Source organism: Salvelinus alpinus, chromosome 6 (assembly GCF_045679555.1).
Source record: "Salvelinus alpinus chromosome 6, SLU_Salpinus.1, whole genome shotgun sequence".
NCBI classification, from domain to species: Eukaryota; Metazoa; Chordata; class Actinopteri; order Salmoniformes; family Salmonidae; genus Salvelinus; species Salvelinus alpinus.
In genome coordinates this window covers 7,514,570-7,537,042 of record NC_092091.1, presented here as the reverse complement: position 1 = coordinate 7,537,042, position 22,473 = coordinate 7,514,570, and the positions used below count along the sequence as shown (strand labels likewise).

Here is a 22,473-nt window from a genome sequence, read left to right as displayed (position 1 = left end):
TGGGTGGTGGGCAGGTAGATGTCAGGTGAGTGGGTGGTGGGCAGGTACATGTCAGATGAGTGGGTGGTGGGCAGGTACATGTCAGGTGAGTGGGTGGTGGATGCAGGGCAGGTACACACACACACACACACACACACACACACACACACACACACACACACACACACACACACACACACACACACACACACACACACACACACACACCCCCGCTGGCTATCAGCTGTTGTCTTCTCTAGCTCTCACCTAACTGTTCTCTCTAATGGACTGATATGAAAATAACACAGCCTTCCTAGACGTTGTGTAATGGCCGCCATGTTGTTTCTCAGGTGTTGGTACGGATTGTTCATTCAACTGTAAAAGGTTTTGATTCATGATAATGTACAGTAACAGGTCTATACAGCATAACCACTATGTCTAGTCATAACCACTATGTCTAGTCATAACCACTATGTCTAGTCTAGGTCTCCACAGCATAACCACTATGTCTAGTCTAGGTCTCTACATCATAACCACTATGTCTAGTCTAGTCTAGGTCTCCACATCATAACCACTATGTCTAGTCTAGTCTAGGTCTCCACATCATAACCACTATGTCTAGTCTAGTCTAGGTCTCCACAGCATAACCACTATGTCTAGTCTAGTCTAGGTCTCCACATCATAACCACTATGTCTAGTCTAGTCTAGGTCTCCACAACATAACCACTATGTCTAGTCTAGGTCTCCACATCATAACCACTATGTCTAGTCTAGGTCTCCACATCATAACCACTATGTCTAGTCTAGGTCTCTACATCATAACCACTATGTCTAATCTAGTCTAGATCTCCACAGCATAACCACTATATCTAGTCTAGTCTAGGTCTCCACATCATAACCACTATGTCTAGTCTAGGTCTCCACATCATAACCACTATGTCTAGTCTAGGTCTCCACAGCATAACCACTATGTCTAGTCTAGGTCTCCACAGCATAACCACTATGTCTAGTCTAGATCTCCACAGCATAACCACTATATCTAGTCTAGTCTAGGTCTCCACAACATAACCACTATGTCTAGTCTAGGTCTCCACATCATAACCACTATGTCTAGTCTAGTCTAGGTCTCCACAGCATAACCACTATGTCTAGTCTAGGTCTCCACAACATAACCACTATGTCTAGTCTAGGTCTCCACATCATAACCACTATGTCTAGTCTAGTCTAGGTCTCCACAGCATAACCACTATGTCTAGTCTAGGTCTCTACATCATAACCACTATGTCTAGTCTAGTCTAGATCTCCACAGCATAACCACTATATCTAGTCTAGTCTAGGTCTCCACATCATAACCACTATATCTAGTCTAGTCTAGGTCTCCACAACATAACCACTATGTCTAGTCTAGGTCTCCACATCATAACCACTATGTCTAGTCTAGGTCTCCACAGCATAACCACTATGTCTAGTCTAGTCTAGGTCTCCACATCATAACCACTATGTCTAGTCTAGGTCTCTACATCATAACCACTATGTCTAGTCTAGGTCTCCACATCATAACCACTATGTCTAGTCTAGGTCTCCACAGCATAACCACTATGTCTAGTCTAGGTCTCCACATCATAACCACTATGTCTAGTCTAGTCTAGGTCTCCACAGCATAACCACTATGTCTAGTCTAGGTCTCCACATCATAACCACTATGTCTAGTCTAGGTCTCCACAGCATAACCACTATGTCTAGTCTAGGTCTCCACATCATAACCACTATGTCTAGTCTAGGTCTCCACAGCATAACCACTATGTCTAGTCTAGGTCTCCACAGCATAACCACTATGCCTAGTCTAGGTCTCCACATCATAACCACTATGTCTAGTCTAGGTCTCCACAGCATAACCACTATGTCTAGTCTAGTCTAGGTCTCTACATCATAACCACTATGTCTAGTCTAGTCTAGGTCTCCACATCATAACCACTATGTCTAGTCTAGGTCTCCACAACATAACCACTATGTCTAGTCTAGGTCTCCACATCATAACCACTATGTCTAGTCTAGGTCTCCACAGCATAACCACTATGTCTAGTCTAGTCTAGGTCTCCACAACATAACCACTATGTCTAGTCTAGTCTAGTCTAGGTCTCCACAGCATAACCACTATGTCTAGTCTAGGTCTCCACATCATAACCACTATGTCTAGTCTAGTCTAGGTCTCCACAGCATAACCACTATGTCTAGTCTAGGTCTCCACATCATAACCACTATGTCTAGTCTAGGTCTCCACATCATAACCACTATGTCTAGTCTAGTCTAGGTCTCCACATCATAACCACTATGTCTAGTCTAGGTCTCCACATCATAACCACTATGTCTAGTCTAGGTCTCCACAGCATAACCACTATGTCTAGTCTAGGTCTCCACATCATAACCACTATGTCTAGTCTAGGTCTCCACATCATAACCACTATGTCTAGTCTAGGTCTCCACATCATAACCACTATGTCTAGTCTAGGTCTCCACAGCATAACCACTATGTCTAGTCTAGGTCTCCACAGCATAACCACTATGTCTAGTCTAGGTCTCCACAACATAACCACTATGTCTAGTCTAGGTCTCCACATCATAACCACTATGTCTAGTCTAGGTCTCCACAGCATAACCACTATGTCTAGTCTAGGTCTCCACATCATAACCACTATGTCTAGTCTAGGTCTCCACAACATAACCACTATGTCTAGTCTAGTCTAGGTCTCCACATCATAACCACTATGTCTAGTCTAGGTCTCCACAGCATAACCACTATGTCTAGTCTAGGTCTCCACATCATAACCACTATGTTTAGTCTAGTCTAGGTCTCCACATCATAACCACTATGTCTAGTCTAGTCCAGGTCTCCACATCATAACCACTATGTATAGTCTAGGTCTCTACAGCATAACCACTATGTCTAGTCTAGGTCTCCACAACATAACCACTATGTCTAGTCTAGGTCTCCACATCATAACCACTATGTCTAGTCTAGGTCTCCACATCATAACCACTATGTCTAGTCTAGGTCTCCACATCATAACCACTATGTTTAGTCTAGTCTAGGTCTCCACATCATAACCACTATGTCTAGTCTAGTCCAGGTCTCCACATCATAACCACTATGTATAGTCTAGGTCTCTACAGCATAACCACTATGTCTAGTCTAGGTCTCCACAACATAACCACTATGTCTAGTCTAGGTCTCCACATCATAACCACTATGTCTAGTCTAGGTCTCCACAGCGTAACCACTATGTCTAGTCTAGTCTAGGTCTCCACAGCATAACCACTATGTCTAGTCTAGATCTCCACATCATAACCACTATGTCTAGTCTAGATCTCCACATCATAACCACTATGTCTAGTCTAGTCTAGCTTCTCCACAGCATAACCACTATGTCTAGTCTAGATCTCCACATCATAACCACTATGTCTAGTCTAGTCTAGCTTCTCCACATCATAACCACTATGTCTAGTCTAGGTCTCCACATCATAACCACTATGTCTAGTCTAGGTCTCCACAACATAACCACTATGTCTAGTCTAGATCTCCACATCATAACCACTATGTCTAGTCTAGGTCTCCACATCATAACCACTATGTCTAGTCTAGGTCTCCACAACATAACCACTATGCCTAGTCTAGGTCTCCACAGCATAACCACTATGTCTAGTCTAGTCTAGGTCTCCACAGCATAACCACTATGTCTAGTCTAGGTCTCCACAACATAACCACTATGTCTAGTCTAGGTCTCCACAGCATAACCACTATGTCTAGTCTAGGTCTCCACAGCATAACCACTATGTCTAGTCTAGATCTCCACATCATAACCACTATGTCTAGTCTAGTCTAGGTCTCCACAGCATAACCACTATGTCTAGTCTAGTCTAGGTCTCTACATCATAACCACTATGTCTAGTCTAGTCTAGTGCTCCACATCATAACCACTATGTCTAGTCTAGTCCAGGTCTCCACATCATAACCACTATGTCTAGTCTAGATCTCCACATCATAACCACTATGTCTAGTCTAGGTCTCCACAGCATAACCACTATGTCTAGTCTAGATCTCCACATCATAACCACTATGTCTAGTCTAGTCCAGGTCTCCACATCATAACCACTATGTCTAGTCTAGGTCTCCACAGCATAACCACTATGTCTAGTCTAGTCCAGGTCTCCACATCATAACCACTATGTCTAGTCTAGTCTAGGTCTCCACAGCATAACCACTATGTCTAGTCTAGGTCTCCACAGCATAACCACTATGTCTAGTCTAGGTCTCCACAACATAACCACTATGTCTAGTTCAGGTCTCCACATCATAACCACTATGTATAGTCTAGGTCTCTACAGCATAACCACTATGTCTAGTCTAGGTCTCCACATCATAACCACTATGTCTAGTCTAGGTCTCCACAACATAACCACTATGTCTAGTCTAGGTCTCCACAACATAACCACTATGTCTAGTCTAGGTCTCCACATCATAACCACTATGTCTAGTCTAGGTCTCCACATCATAACCACTATGTCTAGTCTAGGTCTCCACAACATAACCACTATGTCTAGTCTAGGTCTCCACAGCATAACCACTATGTCTATTCTAGTCTAGGTCTCCACAGCATAACCACTATGTCTAGTCTAGATCTCCACATCATAACCACTATGTCTAGTCTAGTCTAGGTCTCCACAGCATAACCACTATGTCTAGTCTAGGTCTCCACAGCATAACCACTATGTCTAGTCTAGGTCTCCACAGCATAACCACTATGTCTAGTCTAGGTCTCCACATCATAACCACTATGTCTAGTCTAGGTCTCCACAGCATAACCACTATGTCTAGTCTAGGTCTTCACAGCATAACCACTATATCTAGTGGTTAAGATCCTACACCTGTACCTATCCCCCAGAAAATATCCCACCCCTGGTTATAACACCTTGTCAAATGTTGCTGTCAGATATTTTTATTTTGTATTTGTGTTTATCATCACAGGTTGTCGTCACGACTCCTATGGAGATGTTGAAGATTCAGCTTCAAGATGCTGGAAGAATTGGTAAGAGATTTAGAGATGGAGGAGAATCTGTTAGAGATTTAGAGATGGAGGAGAATCTGCTAGAGATTTAGAGATGGAGGAGAATCTGTTAGAGATTTAGAGATGGAGGAGAATCTGTTAGAGATTTAGAGATGGAGGAGAATCTGTTAAAGATTTAGAGATGGAGGAGAATCTGTTAGAGATTTAGAGATGGAGGAGAATCTGTTAGAGATTTAGAGAGATGGAGGAGAATCTGTTAGAGATTTAGAGGGATGGAGGGGAATCGGTAAGAGATTTAGAGATGGAGGAGAATCTGTTAGAGATTTAGAGAGATGGAGGAGAATCTGTTGGAGATTTAGAGGGATGGAGGGGAATCGGTAAGAGATTTAGAGATGGAGGAGAATCTGTTAGAGATTTAGAGATGGAGGAGAATCTGTTAGAGATTTAGAGAGATGAAGGAGAATTGGTAAGAGATTTAGAGATGCTGGGAGAATCTGTTAGAGATTTAGAGATGGAGGAGAATCTGTTAGAGATTTAGAGAGTTGGAGGATAATCTGTTAGAGATTTAGAGAGATGGAGGAGAATCTGTTAGAGATTTAGAGAGATGGAGGAGAATCTGTAAGAGATTTAGAGGGATGGAGGAGAATCTGTTAGAGATTTAGAGAGATGGAGGATAATCTGTAAGAGAGAGATGGATGAGAATCTGTAAGAGATTTAGAGAGATGGAGGATAATCTGTAAGAGAGAGATGGAGGAGAATCTGTAAGAGATTTAGAGAGATGGAGGATAATCTGTAAGAGAGAGATGGAGGAGAATCTGTAAGAGATTTAGAGAGATGGAGGATAATCTGTAAGAGAGAGATGGAGGAGAATCTGTAAGAGATTTAGAGAGATGGAGGATAATCTGTAAGAGAGAGATGGAGGAGAATCTGTTAGAGATTTAGAGAGATGGAGGATAATCTGTAAGAGAGAGATGGAGGAGAATCTGTAAGAGATTTAGAGAGATGGAGGATAATCTGTTAGAGATTTAGAGGGATGGAGGAGAATCTGTTAGAGATTTAGAGAGATGGAGGATAATCTGTAAGAGAGAGATGGAGGAGAATCTGTAAGAGATTTAGAGAGATGGAGGATAATCTGTAAGAGAGAGATGGAGGAGAATCTGTAAGAGATTTAGAGAGATGGAGGATAATCTGTTAGAGATTTAGAGAGATGGAGGAAAATCTGTTAGAGATTTAGAGGGATGGAGGAGAATCTGTTAGAGATTTAGAGAGATGGAGGAGAATCTGTTAGATTTAGAGAGATTGAGGAGAATCTGTTAGATATTTAGAGAGATGGAGGAGAATCTGTTGGAGATTTAGAGGGATGGAGGAGAATCTGTTAGAGATTTAGAGAGATGGAGGATAATCTGTTAGAGATTTAGAGGGATGGAGGAGAATCTGTAAGAGATTTAGAGAGATGGAGGAGAATCTGTAAGAGAGAGATGGAGGGGACTCGGTAGGAGAGAGATGGAGGGGAATCGGTAAGAGAGAGATGGAGGGGAATCGGTAGGAGAGAGATGGAGGGGAATCGGTAAGAGGGAGATGGAGGGGAATCGATAAGAGAGAGATGGAGGGGAATCGATAAGAGAGAGATGGAGGGGAATCGGTAGGAGAGAGATGGAGGGGAATCGGTAAGAGAGAGATGGAGGGGAATCGGTTAGGAGAGAGATGGAGGGGAATCGGTAAGAGGGAGATGGATCAGTAAAATGGAGAGATGGCTGATATGGAGGGAGGAACAAAGAAGATCCTGAGCAGAGATAGTTTTGAGGAATCTCCATTGGAATCGTATTACGTTGCCCGTGCGTCGTCAATGGGCCGTGAAGTGCATTCTGGGCGATTCTGGGACAAGGAGAGCACTCCATCAAGGAGTGAATGGGAGTCGGAGTACACATCCTGGTAATCCGTCTGGCCCTGCGGCCTTGTGAATATTGACCTGTTTAAAGGTCTTACTCACATCGGCTATGGCGAGCGTGATCACACAGTCATCAAGAACAACTGGTGCTTTCATGCATGCTTCATTGTTGCTTGCCTCGAAGCACACATTGAAGTCATTTAGCTTGTCTGGTGGGCTCCTGTCATTGGGCAGCTTGCGGCTGGGCTTCCCTTTGTAGTCCATAATAGTTTGCAAGCCTTGACACATCCGACGAGCGTCGGAGCCGGTGTAGTAGGATTTAATCTTAGTCAATTATTGACAATTTGCCTGTTTGATGGTTCGTCGGAGGGCATAGCGGGATTTCTTATCCGGGTTAGAGTCCCGCTCCTTGAAAACGGAAGCTCTACCCTTTAGCTCAGTGCAGATGTTGCCTGTAATCCATGGCTTCTGGTTGGGGTATGTGCGTACGGTCACCTTGGGGACGACATCATCGATGCACTTATTTGACGAAGTCGGTGACTGATGTGGTGTACTCCTCAATGCCATCGGATGAATCAGGAAAATAGAATTATGGTCAAATTTGCCAATTGGAGGGCGAGGGAGATCTTTGTCTACGTGTCTCTGTGTGTGGAGTAAAGGTGGTCTAGAGTTTTCCTCCATTTATTTTTCCCCATAAGGGATTTTAGAAACTTAAAATAAGGGCTGTGTTTCGTGTAGGCTAACCCTGGCGGGATGTTTTGATAACCGTGTAAATCTCTCTCGGGCAAAGTGACTTTTATCAATATATTCAGCTAGATTTACTCTCAGCTTCGAAAATGCAAATTAGCACCGAGGTACAGTAGACTTCATCCAAAACTACAAATCCCAGCATGCTCCTGCACGTCATCTCTAGCTGACATCTTTGCTAACAGGTATTGTGTCAATTTAAAATTAGCATAAGACACTTCACAAAATTGTCCATTTAAAGACATTTAGCCAATTTATTAATTACTACATTTAGCTATAATTTGTTAATCCAGAGATTCTCACCTTTGCCTCGATTCGGCATTTTCGTCCGGATCATCATGGCATTTGTAGTTCTTTATGATAGCCACATTAGCAGCTAATTAGCATTTCATTTTGGGAGACAGGCAAATATATTGATAAAAGTCACCTTGTCAGAGAGACATTTACACGGTTATCAAAACATCACACCAGGGTAAAAACAGACCTCATATTAAGTGTTTCTAAAATTCCCTGCGGGGATTCCTCTCTCCAACTTTCTGTAATATTTCTGAAATATGGATAAATGCTGCCCTCGTGTGGTCAGTAATGGAATCATATAGGCTGTTGACCTGCTAGTAACAAGCCTTATAATGATTTATAATCTCATAATAATCTCGCCAAAATAAATACCAGCAAACTAGTTAGTTCGATATATAGATAGGTAGAGATAGATACTATGCCCCACAGCGAGAACAATTTAACACCATGCTGCCCCCCCCCCCACCCTCAGAGGCCCAGAGGAAGCTGATGCCAGAGACAGTAGTACCAGGGACCGTGCCTACAAAGTCCCCCACCGCCATGCAGCTGACCAGGGAACTACTGAAAGAGAAGGGCATCGCTGGGCTGTACAAGGGCCTAGGGGCCACACTGCTCAGGTAGGGCTCTATACAAGGACCTGGGGGGGCCACACTGCTCAGGTAGGGCTCTATACAAGGGCCTTGGGGCCACACTGCTCTGATACACTGCATGACACCATTTAAAAACATACACTGCTCTGACCACCAAGCACTACACCACTCTAGACTCTAGCATTGTCTTAACTTGATTCTTTACCTCCTCTCTCCTTGCCTCCTTTCTCCTTGCCTCCTCAAAATGCTTTGGAGGAGAAGGTCCAAGGCGAAGTGACCTTGGATCTTCTCCTCCAGGATGTTTTGAGAAGGGTTTGAGGAAAGAGGACGCAAGGAATCAAGGAAATATAACTACAGTCTATCTATAGAGACACAGACACAATGCTCTGTCCGCTGAGGTTTGACAAAATGATCAACTCTACTCTGCTGATTTCTAATTCTCTCATTCCCCTCCCCTCCCCTCCCCTCCCCTCCACTAACCCCCTCCACTACCCCTCCCCTCCCCTACCTTCCCCCTCCACTACCCCTCCCCTCCCTTCCCCCCTCCACTACCCCTCCCCTCCCCTCCACTAACCCCCTCCACTACCCCTCCCCTCCCCTACCTTCCCCCTCCACTACCCCTCCCCTCCCTTCCCCTCCACTAACCCCCTCCACTACCCCTCCCCTCCCCTACCTTCCCCCTCCACTACCCCTCCCCTCCCTTCCCCCCTCCACTACCCCCCTCTACTACCCCTCCCCTCCCCTACCTTCCCCCCTCCACTACCCCTCCCCTCCCCTCCCTTCCCCCCTCCACTACCCCCCCTCCACTACCCCTCCCCTCCCTTCCCCCCTCCACTACCCCCCTCCATTATCCCTCCCCTCCCTTCCCCCCTCCACTACCCCCCCTCCACTACCCCTCCCCTCCCTTCCCCCCTCCACTACCTCCTCTCCTCTCCTCTCCTCTCCTCTCCTCTCCTCTCCTCTCCTCTCCTCTCCTCTCCTCTCAGGGATGTTCCATTCTCCATCATCTACTTCCCTCTGTTTGCCAACCTGAACACCCTGGGGAAGAGAGGAGCGGAGGGCCCCGCCCCGTTCTATGTGTCATTCCTGGCAGGCTGTCTGGCTGGCAGCACGGCCGCTGTGGCTGTCAACCCTGTAGATGGTGAGACATAATATCCAGTATATAATTAGTAATACTGTAAATCAAATCAAATCAAATCAAATCAAATTTTATTAGTCACATACACATGGTTAGCAGATGTTAATGCGAGTGTAGCGAAATGCTTGTGCTTCTAGTTCCGACAATGCAGTAATAACCAACAAGTAATCTAACCTAACAATTCCACAACTACTACCTTATACACACACAAGTGTAAAGGGATAAAGAATATGTACATAAAGATATATGAATGAGTGGTGGTACAGAACGGCATAGGCAAGATGCAGTAGATGGTATAGAGTACGGTATATACATATGAGATGAGTACTGTAGGGTATGTAAACATAAAGTGGCATAGTTTAAAGTGGCTAGTGGTACATGTATTACATAAAGATGGCAAGATGCAGTAGATGATATAGAGTACAGTATATACATATGAGATGGGTAATGTAGGGTATGTAAACATTATATTAAGTGGCATTGTTTAAAGTGGCTAGTGGTACATTTTTACATAATTTCCATCAATTCCCATTTTTAAAGTGGCTGGAGTTGAGTCAGTATGTTGGCAGCGGCCGCTAAATGTTAGTGGTGGCTGTTTAACAGTCTGATGGCCTTGAGATAGAAGCTGTTTTTCAGTCTCTCGGTCCCTGCTTTGATGCACCTGTACTGACCTCGCCTTCTGGATGATAGCAGGGTGAACAGGCAGTGGCTTGGGTGGTTGTTGTCCTTGATGATCTTTATGGCCTTCCTGTGACATCGGGTGGTGTAGGTGTCCTGGAGGGCAGGTAGTTTGCCCCCGGTGATGCGTTCTGCAGACCTCACTACCCTCTGGAGAGCCTTACGGTTGTGGGCGGAGCAGTTGCCGTACCAGGCGGTGATACAGCCCGACAGGATGCTCTCGATTGTGCATCTGTAGAAGTTTGTGAGTGCTTTTGGTGACAAGCCGAATTTCTTCAGCCTCCTGAGGTTGAAGAGGCGCTGCTGCGCCTTCTTCACGACGCTGTCTGTGTGGGTGGACCAATTCAGTTTGTCCGTGATGTGTACACCGAGGAACTTAAAACTTTCCACCTTCTCCACTACTGACCCGTCGATGTGGATAGGGGGGTGCTCCCTCTGCTGTTTCCTGAAGTCCACAATCATCTCCTTTGTTTTGTTGACGTTGAGTGTGAGGTTATTTTCCTGACACCACACTCCGAGGGCCCTCACCTCCTCCCTGTAGGCCGTCTCGTCGTTGTTGGTAATCAAGCCTACCACTGTAGTGTCATCCGCAAACTTGATGATTGAGTTGGAGGCGTGCATGGCCACGCAGTCGTGGGTGAACAGGGAGTACAGGAGAGGGCTCAGAACGCACCCTTGTGGGGCCCCAGTGTTGAGGATCAGCGGGGTGGAGATGTTGTTACCTACCCTCACCACCTGGGGGCGGCCCGTCAGGAAGTCCAGGACCCAGTTGCACAGGGCGGGGTCGAGACCCAGGGTCTCGAGCTTGATGACGAGTTTGGAGGGTACTATGGTGTTAAATGCTGAGCTGTAATCGATGAACAGCATTCTCACATGGGTATTCCTCTTGTCCAGATGGGTTAGGGCAGTGTGCAGTGTGGTTGCGATTGCGTCGTCTGTGGACCTATTGGGTCGGTAAGCAAATTGGAGTGGGTCTAGGGTGTCCGGTAGGGTGGAGGTGATATGGTCCTTGACTAGTCTCTCAAAGCACTTCATGATGACGGAAGTGAGTGCTACGGGGCGGTAGTCGTTTAGCTCAGTTACCTTAGCTTTCTTGGGAACAGGGAACAGTAATATAGGCTGGCAGTACGTGGGACATGGGTCTTTCTTTAGAACTTCTTATCTACTTCTTATGAGACCCTAGAATGTTGTACAATAAGGCTTATACTATGTTCTGTATTTAATCTGGCTCTTACACCAATCATATGTTCTTAGTTGCGTTAGTGTGTGTTTTTTTTGTGTTAACATGGTGTTGTTGTGTATTTACAGTGATTAAGACCAGAATCCAGTCTATGAACAGGGGGAGTACAGAGGAAACGTACAGTGGGGTGACTGATTGTATCAGGTAACCTCAATCACACCAACACATATCTCAACTAGGCTAGTTTACAACATATCTTAACTAGACTAGTTTACAACATAACAACATATCTTAACTAGGCTAGTTTACAACATATCTTAACTAGGCTAGTTTATAACATATCTTAACTAGGCTAGTTTACAAAATATCTTAACTAGGCTAGTTTACAACATAACAACATATCTTAACTAGGCTAGTTTACAACATATCTTAACTAGGCTAGTTTACAACATATCTTAACTAGACTAGTTTACAACATAACAACATATCTTAACTAGGCTAGTTTACAACATATCTTAACTAGGCTAGTTTATAACATATCTTAACTAGGCTAGTTTACAACATATCTTAACTAGGCTAGTTTACAACATATCTTAACTAGGCTAGTTTACAACATATCTTAACTAGGCTAGTTTGCAACATATCTTAACTAGGCTAGTTTGCAACATATCTTAACTAGGCTAGTTTAAAACATATCTTAACTAGGCTAGTTTACAACATATCTTAACTAGGCTAGTTTACAACATATCTTAACTAGGCTAGTTTACAACATATCTTAACTAGGCTAGTTTAGAACATATCTTAACTAGGCTAGTTTATAACATATCTTAACTAGGCTAGTTTACAACATAACAACATATCTTAACTAGGGCTAGTTTACAACATAACAACATATCTTAACTAGGCTAGTTTACAACATATCTTAACTAGACTAGTTTACAACATAACAACATATCTTAACTAGGCTAGTTTACAACATATCTTAACTAGGCTAGTTTACAACATAACAACATATCTTAACTAGGCTAGTTTACGACATATCTTAACTAGGCTAGTTTATAACATATCTTAACTAGGCTAGTTTACAACATAACAACATATCTTAACTAGGCTAGTTTGCAACATATCTTAACTAGGCTAGTTTACAACATATCTTAACTAGGCTAGTTTACAACATATCTTAACTAGGCTAGTTTACAACATATCTTAACTAGGCTAGTTTGCAACATATCTTAACTAGGCTAGTTTGCAACATATCTTAACTAGGCTAGTTTACAACATATCTTAACTAGGCTAGTTTACAACATATCTTAACTAGGCTAGTTTACAACATATCTTAACTAGGCTAGTTTACAACATATCTTAACTAGGCTAGTTTACAACATATCTTAACTAGGCTAGTTTACAACATATCTTAACTAGGCTAGTTTAGAACATATCTTAACTAGGCTAGTTTATAACATATCTTAACTAGGCTAGTTTACAACGTAACAACATATCTTAACTAGGGCTAGTTTACAACATAACAACATATCTTAACTAGGCTAGTTTACAACATATCTTAACTAGACTAGTTTACAACATAACAACATATCTTAACTAGGCTAGTTTACAACATATCTTAACTAGGCTAGTTTACAACATAACAACATATCTTAACTAGGCTAGTTTACGACATATCTTAACTAGGCTAGTTTATAACATATCTTAACTAGGCTAGTTTACAACATAACAACATATCTTAACTAGGCTAGTTTGCAACATATCTTAACTAGGCTAGTTTACAACATATCTTAACTAGTCTAGTTTACAACATATCTTAACTAGGCTAGTTTACAACATATCTTAACTAGGCTAGTTTACAACATATCTTAACTAGGCTAGTTTGCAACATATCTTAACTAGGCTAGTTTGCAACATATCTTAACTAGGCTAGTTTACAACATATCTTAACTAGGCTAGTTTACAACATATCTTAACTAGGCTAGTTTACAACATATCTTAACTAGGCTAGTTTACAACATATCTTAACTAGGCTAGTCTACAACATATCTTAACTAGGCTAGTTTGCAACATATCTTAACTAGGCTAGTTTATAACATATCTTAACTAGGCTAGTTTACAACATAACAACATATCTTAACTAGGCTAGTTTACAACATCTAGGCTAGTTTACAACATATCTTAACTAGGCTAGTTTGCAACATATCTTAACTAGGCTAGTTTACAATGTGTTGATCTTGATCCCTGAAAGGATCTTTGTCAGATGAAGATTTTTTCAAGGATTGAAATGTTTTATTTTTTATGCTCATCAACCCCTAAATATGAGAAATGCATTGTTGCTCTTCAGGTTTTCTCTCTCAGAATCACCTGGGATAACTTTAGTTTTAACTATGGTTTTAACTTTAGTTTTAACTATGGTTTTAACTTTAGTTTTAACTATGGTTTTAACTTTAGTTTTAACTATGGTTTTAACTTTAGTTTTAACTATGGTTTTAACTTTAGTTTTAACTATGGTTTTAACTTTAGTTTTAACTATGGTTTTAACTTTAATTTTAACTATGGTTTTAACTTTAGTTTTAACTATGGTTTTAACTTTAGTTTTAACTATGGTTTTAACTTTAGTTTTAATTATGGTTTTAACTTTAGTTTTAACTATGGTTTTAACTTTAGTTTTAACTATGGTTTTAACTTTAATTTTAACTATGGTTTTAACTTTAGTTTTAATTATGGTTTTAACTTTAATTTTAACTATGGTTTTAACTTTAGTTTTAACTATGGTTTTAACTTTAGTTTTAACTATGGTTTTAACTTTAGTTTTAACTATGCATTGTGGAAAATAACCATTTTTTTTCCCTCCAGGGAACATATAGCTACTTTAGGAGGATCTTGCTTCAACTATTTGAATACAAATCTCAGAAAGTAACTACTTTTCAGAAACTATTGGATTGGCTGCCTTCAGCTAATGACAGGGCTGTATCTGGACCTGCATGTTGAAGGTAGAAATAGAATGACTAGAGCACACACAACCTCCTGTACTATGCCAACCTATCTGGCAGTCATATCTGATCTACACAATACATTTCTACGTGAACATTCTGTAAATGTCTATTCTCCTGAATGTCCGTTGCCCCACGATGTACATTATCAAGTCAAATCAATTAACCAATCACATTTTGTACAGAGAAGTAAAAAATAAGTTGTGATGCTCAACTACCTGAATGTCTCGTTCAACATGCCACTGAAAAGTCTGAAAGCTGCAATTAATGTTACGATACCTGAAAATACTGCAATTTAAATTCAAAGCCATTTGCAAAAAAAAAAAGCAAGTTGGATGCTTAGCAAAAAATAACTTTAAACCTCTTTGTCCATCTGAGAGGAAGTGTTCTTGTTTCAAACACACCATCTTTAAAAGGATAGATACAAACCAACATGATGTTCCACCTACCTTGGCTATAGTCGATTCAAGAAGGCAGTTTTGGTGATAGTCTCCTTTTGACACTTAAGAGACATATTTTGTTACTGTTATCGCTCTCACATTAAGCTGTTCTTGTGCCTGTGTAATACAACTGTAATTAATCACTTCTGGAGCAAAATGTTATTAGCATGCTGTTACATAATACTTGGGTAATTGCATTTTAATTGCATAGCAATGAGCTGAGAGTTTTTTTTGTACTCCTTATTCCACTTTATGAAATGACTCCATTATGATACAATTATAAAGCAATTTCCAAACTCATATGTACCAATGTTGCTACTGTAATAATCACAAAGTTACTAGACATGTAGTGGAGAACTGGATGTTATGTGTTACTGTGTTACCTTATGTCACTCGTTATGAACATATATGTGTTGGTCGTTTTTGATGCCGCAGAAGTGATCAACTCTAAAGTTGAGGTGATTGATGTATCTAATTATAGGCTGTATTAAGACCCTATTTAAGAGCCCTCCAAACCAAAAATGTGTCAATCATCAAATCAACAATTTTCTTTTTTTGGAGGGGGGGGTTTCAAATAACTTGCATATATTCAAATACTTATAACTATTATTATTTGGTTTTCTGAGATACTTTTCTGATACCTTTATTTGAATATAAAAGATAATAGTTGCCTTTTAGTTAAAACTCTATATAAACTATATTAAATATATAAACTATATTAAATATATAAACTATATTAAATATATTAAATATATAAACTATATTAAATATATAAACTATATTAAATATATTAAATATATAAACTATATTAAATATATAAACTATATTAAATATATTAAATATATAAACTATATTAAATATATCAACTATATAAACTATATTAAATATATAAACTATATTAAATATATAAACTATATTAAATATATAAACTATATTAACTATATAAACTATATTAAATATATAAACTATATTAAATATATAAACTATATTAACTATATTAAATATATAAACTATATTAAATATATAAACTATATTAAATATATAAACTATATTCGACCACCTTGGAGTATAAAAAAACAAAACAACATTTGTGCATTTCAAATAAACTACAAAAACGATGTCCTGGGCAAGTCTGAAGTTATTGTTCAAGATCATACCGCTGTTGTTTTTGGTGTTTCATAGCACACACACACACGTGCTGGAGTTTACAATACAAAATGGCCACTGGATTGATGTAAATAAGGATGATGTGATCCTGCTAGATAGGCTACTTTGTAGCTAGTTAACATTTAAACTGAGAAGGTTTTTGGGAAAGCCTTTCCATCTACCAGATGACCGTTATCATTGGCATCTCTACATCTGTTCCTGTTCCCTCTTTTTTTTGGGGGGGGGGGGGGGGGGGCTGGAAACAATTTAGCAGCTGTGGTGCGTTGCCATATTCAGTTAAAAGACATCATTAGTAACGAGGTAAAACTATTCACTGATATCTTGTTGCTAATCTGTGTTGCCCGTGTCTCTCCTCTCTTCTCTTCCATCAGTAAAATCATGAAGAACGAGGGTCCCTCAGCGTTCCTGAAGGGGGCGTACTGCCGTGCCCTGGTCATCGCACCCTTATTTGGTATCGCCCAGGTGGTCTACTTCTTCGGCGCGGGAGAATACATCCTCAGCTTCCTGCCTGGCAACTAAGTGACAAGAACATCAACCATTCAGATCTCTGCCTTTCCCTCCTCCCTTACAAAATCACAACTACATCATGCACGGACCACACACCGCTAGGATCCAGTCACCGCTAGGATCCAGTCATCTCTAGGATCCCCGCTAGGATCCAGTCCCCGCTAGGATCCAGTCCCCGCTAGGATCCAGTCCCCGCTAGGATCCAGTCACCTCTAGGATCCAGTCCCCGCTAGGATCATCACCTCTAGGATCCAGTCCCCGCTAGGATCCAGTCACCTCTAGGATCCCCGCTACGATCCAGTCACCTCTAGGATCCAGTCACCTCTAGGATCCAGTCCCCGCTAGGATCCAGTCCCCTCTAGGATCCAGTCCCCGCTACGATCCAGTCACCTCTAGGATCCAGTCCCCTATAGGATCCAGTCACCTCTAGGATCCAGTCACCTCTGGGATCCCCGCTAGGATCCCCGATAGGATCCAGTCCCCGATAGGATCCAGTCACTTCTAGGATCCAGTCACCGCTAGGATCCAGTCCCCTCTAGGATCCAGTCCCCGCTACGATCCAGTCACCTCTAGGATCCAGTCCCCTATAGGATCCAGTCACCTCTAGGATTCAGTCACCTCTAGGATCCCCGCTAGGATCCAGTCCCCGATAGGATCCAGTCCCCGCTAGGATCCAGTCCCCGCTACGATCCAGTCACCTCTTGGATCCAGTCACCTCTAGGATCCAGTCACCTCTAGGATCCAGTCACCTCTAGGATCCAGTCACCGCTAGGATCCAGTCACCTCTAGGATCCAGTCCCTGCTAGGATCCAGTCACCTCTAGGATCCAGTCACCAATAGGATCCAGTCCCCGCTAGGATCCAGTCCCCGCTAGGATCCAGTCACCTCTAGGATCCCCGCTAGGATCCAGTCCCCGATAGGATCCAGTCCCCGCTAGGATCCAGTCCCCGCTAGGATCCAGTCCCCGCTACGATCCAGTCACCTCTAGGATCCAGTCACCTCTAGGATCCAGTCACCTCTAGGATCCAGTCACCGCTAGGATCCAGTCACCTCTAGGATCCAGTCCCTGCTAGGATCCAGTCACCTCTAGGATCCAGTCACCTCTAGGATCCAGTCCCCGCTAGGATCCAGTCCCCGCTAGGATCCAGTCACCTCTAGGATCCAGTCACCGCTAGGATCCAGTCACCTCTAGGATCCAGTCCCTGCTAGGATCCAGTCACCTCTAGGATCCAGTCCCCGCTAGGATCCAGTCCCCGCTAGGATCCAGTCACCTCTAGGATCCAGTCACCTCTAGGATCCAGTCACCTCTAGGATCCAGTCCCCGCTAGGATCCAGTCCCCGCTAGGATCCAGTCACCTCTAGGATCCAGTCACCGCTAGGATCCAGTCACCTCTAGGATCCAGTCCCTGCTAGGATCCAGTCACCTCTAGGATCCAGTCACCTCTAGGATCCAGTCCCCGCTAGGATCCAGTCACCTCTAGGATCCAGTCACCGCTAGGATCCAGTCCCCGCTAGGATCCAGTCCCCTCTAGGATCCAGTCCCCACAACGTTTGCCTACGTTGATGTGACCCAACTCTCTGCCTCTCTTTCCCCCTTCACTACATCGATAGGATCCAGGAGATCACCTGTCATCACGAAAATAAGCTTTTGATCACATCCACCAATTTGGGATTTATTTATTTGACCCTCTAGAGGTGAACAAGTTGCGTGTAGCCTCTTTCAGTGTCCCTATTGTGTTGAATGTAATGTTTCTCTTTCCCCCTTCACTACATCGATAGGATCCAGGAGATCACCTGTCATCACGAAAATAAGCTTTTGATCACATCCACCAATTTGGGATTTATTTATTTGACCCTCTAGAGGTGAACAAGTTGCGTGTAGCCTCTTTCAGTGTCCCTATTGTGTTGAATGTAATGTTATGGTTGTGAGCACACTAACAGGAACACTGGGGTGTTGATTGCCAAACGGTCTAATGTCGGCAACACAAGATTCCAGTGGAAATGAAGCCACAAATATCACGTTCTTAAATTACGTTGTTGTTTTTTTTATTTAAAAAAAATATATATTTTTGTTTTTAGATGTCGCCGTGGTTACGCAGCCATATCGGAAGTGAGATGTTTCTGTCAGTAGCAGCAGAACGGTCACATGATGACATCTGTTGCCTATTAATCACAATTAACATTTAACAACATATCTTGTAATAATATAAGTAGTAAAAAAAAATCGTTGATCCGAATGAAGAAGGATTTAATGAGACACAGGATCAGTTAGATAGATTACCCAGCATGCTCTTTAACCCTGTACACTCGTGAGAATTGGCCTATGTGGATAGGGCTAAATTAAAATGTTTTTTAGTTTTTTACAGAAGAAATATGAAAAGCATAACGATGGTAGCGATTCAAAGGGAACAGTTTAGAGATAATACAATTATTAGACCAAAAGGTGAGGACACAACAGTTCACCTGACACAAGACTGAATCCAAAAACATTACACTGTTGATTTGATGTGTATTTTATATGTACTGTACTTTTCACAGCATTTGTTGATAAGGACGTCTGAAAATACGCTGGGTACGTTCAGTAACATGATCAGATTATTCCTGGAAAATGTGGGGTAGATACAACATAAGACAGAACAATGACAAGGTTTTGAGTGAGAGGACTAACCGGTGTCTCCAAGTGGACACACACACACCTCTCCAAAGTGTGCACAGTTCCTAAGCAATTTCAATGCACTTTTATGACTCAAAGAAGAGTCTTCAACTATAAGGTACTTTTTATTTGTGAGCTCTCCTTGCTGTGCCGTTGATAAACTAGAGCAAGGACACTTGTAGTTGTTTCATTAGGAACACAACCTTGTTGCAATCCCAAAACTGTTCATTATAAATCGCAATCTGAGTCAGGAGGGCATGATTTGAAGGCTTGTTCTATTGCCACCGTGACTAGCTAAGTTATAAAATATGATATTACAGTGTTAGGCTTTCAACAAGGCAGTTCAGGGTAACACATCATTATTTAGTTGGCTCATAGAAATAACTAATGAACCCGTTCAGGTGTGTGTTCCACGGTAGATTGTCTTCACAATAGACAAACACAGGCTCATTCTGTTCAGCACAACCCAGGGGTTATGACCCCAGGTGATCTTGGAGCTGTACATCAGACATGGTGATCATAAACGTTGGCACTGTACTGTATATGACATCAGTTTTATGATTTGTAAATGTGAAGTGCACATTTGGGACTCAGGTGTTTGGCTTGTATGACGTCAAAGCGGCATTTATTATTAATCCTCAACGTCTCATCTTTCAAAATACATAGAGTCGTCTTAATTTACAGCATTTTCCCCTCACTCAGACGACAACAAACGTGCACAAGTTGCCTAATTAGCAGGAGGGACGGGGGACAACTTGTTGTTGCGAGGTGCTCATGTTCAGAACGGCTGTCAGTCAAAACCCCATACAGCACCGTGAAGCACAGAGCCAGAGCTCTGATGTCAGGAATAGGATGTTACTGTACAGCCACTACAGCCACCACTCCCAATTCAGGCGTTTATCGGTGCCCAAATCTGCCATTTTTCAACCCGTATACGGGTACGAGTGTAAAGGGCTACAGAGCAAAACGCTCCGGACCTGCTATTATGAATTAGAATGATGAAAGAGATATTAAATGTATATTTAAATGTCTGTGTTTCAGGCCCAAATCGGTATAATGTGTTAAAGCAACACACTCGTTTTGGATCTCACCTGAACAGCTCAATGATCCATGCCTTTAATGGGTTGTAAATCAGCCAATCACCTTCTAGCTCTGAGTGCACCATGATAGGCCTTGTCCCCGGTGGTTTCTCCTCTCCAGGGACCAGCGTAAATGCGGTACGTTGACATAGAAGGAAAGTAGAACTATCGTAACGTACGTCGATATTGGTGTTTGTGTTAGAAATAAACTATAAATAGAGACGGTCATCTTTCCCACAGAATTATAGAACGCAGATAGCCAGAGTAGTCTTCATGCCTCTTTAGACCCTACATGATTATCTATCGTTTTTTATTTATTTTTATTTATTTATTTCACCTTTATTTAACCAGGTAGGCGAGTTGACAACAAGTTCTCATTTACAACTGCGACCTGGCCAAGATAAAGCAAAGCAGTGCGACACAAATCAAACAACACAGAGTTACACATAAACAAACGTACAGTCAATAACAACAATAGAAAAAAATCTATATACAGTGTGTGCAAAAGGCAAGCTATAATACATTATGTCTCAATAACACAAAAAATGATTTGGTCCAGTGACAGTACAAATACTATACCTATACAAACACATCTGTTAAGTTTCCACTGTACTAGAGAACAGAATCAATGATAATTGAGGTTTCCACAGTATACTAAAGATAAACGGGACCCTAGAATTGTTCTTATTCCAATCGTTGTCAAATGCAGACTATCTATGCGTTAGTAGGTGTTCTTGGTTTTTCTCTAGACTCTACGTTGTGCATGCGTTTGTTACATCATCGAAGGCCTGCCGCGCCATTGGCCGATCTCGCCGGGGAGATCAAGGTGACTTTGATGTGTCATATCCAATGGAGATTCTGTCCTCTGAGGCTCTGTTCCCAGCTCTTCAGTTGTTCTGGTCACGGGCCAATAGGGTACACTATTCCCTATATAGTGCACTACTTTGGACCAGGACCCATAGTACTCTGGTCAAAAGTAGTGCACTATATTTAAATGTTTATTCGGATCCCCATGACGTCAGCTAATCTTCCTGGGGTCCATAATGCTGTCCACTGTTTAGGGCCAATAGGGTACACTGTTCCCTATATAGTGCACTACTACTTCCTGGGGTCCATAATGCTGTCCACTGTTTAGGGCCAAAAGGGCATTTGCCATTTGTAACGTTCATATGCAAAACAACTCCTCAATGTATTATAATTATTATTATCATCAATATTCCTTTCTATATATCTATAGCTCTATATCTATAGTTCTATGTATCTATAGCTCTATATCTATAGTTCTATATATCTATAGCTCTATATCTATAGTTCTATATATCTATAGCTCTATATCTATAGTTCTATATATCTATAGCTCTATATCTATATCTATAGCTCTATATATATATAGTTCTATATATCTATAGCTCTATATCTATAGTTCTATATCTATAGTTCTATATATCTATATCTATAGTTCTATACATCTATAGCTCTATATATCTATATCTATAGTTCTATACATCTATAGCTCTATATATCTATAGTTCTATATATCTACAGTATATCTATAGCACTATATATCTATATCTCTATACATCTATAGCTCTATATATATGTATATATATATACATATCTCTCTGTCTCTCTCTCTCTCTCTCTCTCTCTCTCTCTCTCTCTCTCTCTCTCTCTCTCTCTCTCTCTCTCTCTCTCTCTCTCTCTCTCTCTCTCTCTCTCTCTCTCTCTCTCTCTCTCTCTCTCTCTCTCTCTCTGGCTGTCTCTCTCTCTGTCTCTCTCTCTCTCTCTCTCGGTCTCTCTCTCTGTCTGTCTCTCTCTCTCTCTCTCTCTCTCTATATATATATATATCTATATATATATATATATATAGTTATATATATAGTTATATATATATATATATAGTTATATATATAGTTATATATATATATATATATAGTTATATATATAGTTATATATATATATATATAGTTATATATATATATATATATATATAGTTATATATATATATATAGTTATATAGCTCTATATCTATATATGTATGTATTGTTTACTATATTGTACATATGCA

General features: G+C 41.4%; 1 protein-coding gene across 1 annotated transcript in view; it reads left to right on the top strand.

Moving 5' to 3' along the window:
• Nucleotides 1-22,231, top strand: part of LOC139578043 (mitochondrial glutamate carrier 1-like) — a 53,432-nt gene extending 31,201 nt beyond the window's left edge. The window contains exons 7-11 of the mRNA XM_071405196.1: nucleotides 5,003-5,063; nucleotides 8,447-8,591; nucleotides 9,551-9,705; nucleotides 11,689-11,764; nucleotides 16,538-22,231. Of these exons, the coding sequence (XP_071261297.1) occupies nucleotides 5,003-5,063; nucleotides 8,447-8,591; nucleotides 9,551-9,705; nucleotides 11,689-11,764; nucleotides 16,538-16,685 (585 nt within the window). The 3' untranslated portion in view covers nucleotides 16,686-22,231. The remainder of the gene's footprint in view (nucleotides 1-5,002; nucleotides 5,064-8,446; nucleotides 8,592-9,550; nucleotides 9,706-11,688; nucleotides 11,765-16,537) is intronic.
• The last annotated feature ends 242 nt before the right edge of the window (nucleotides 22,232-22,473 follow it).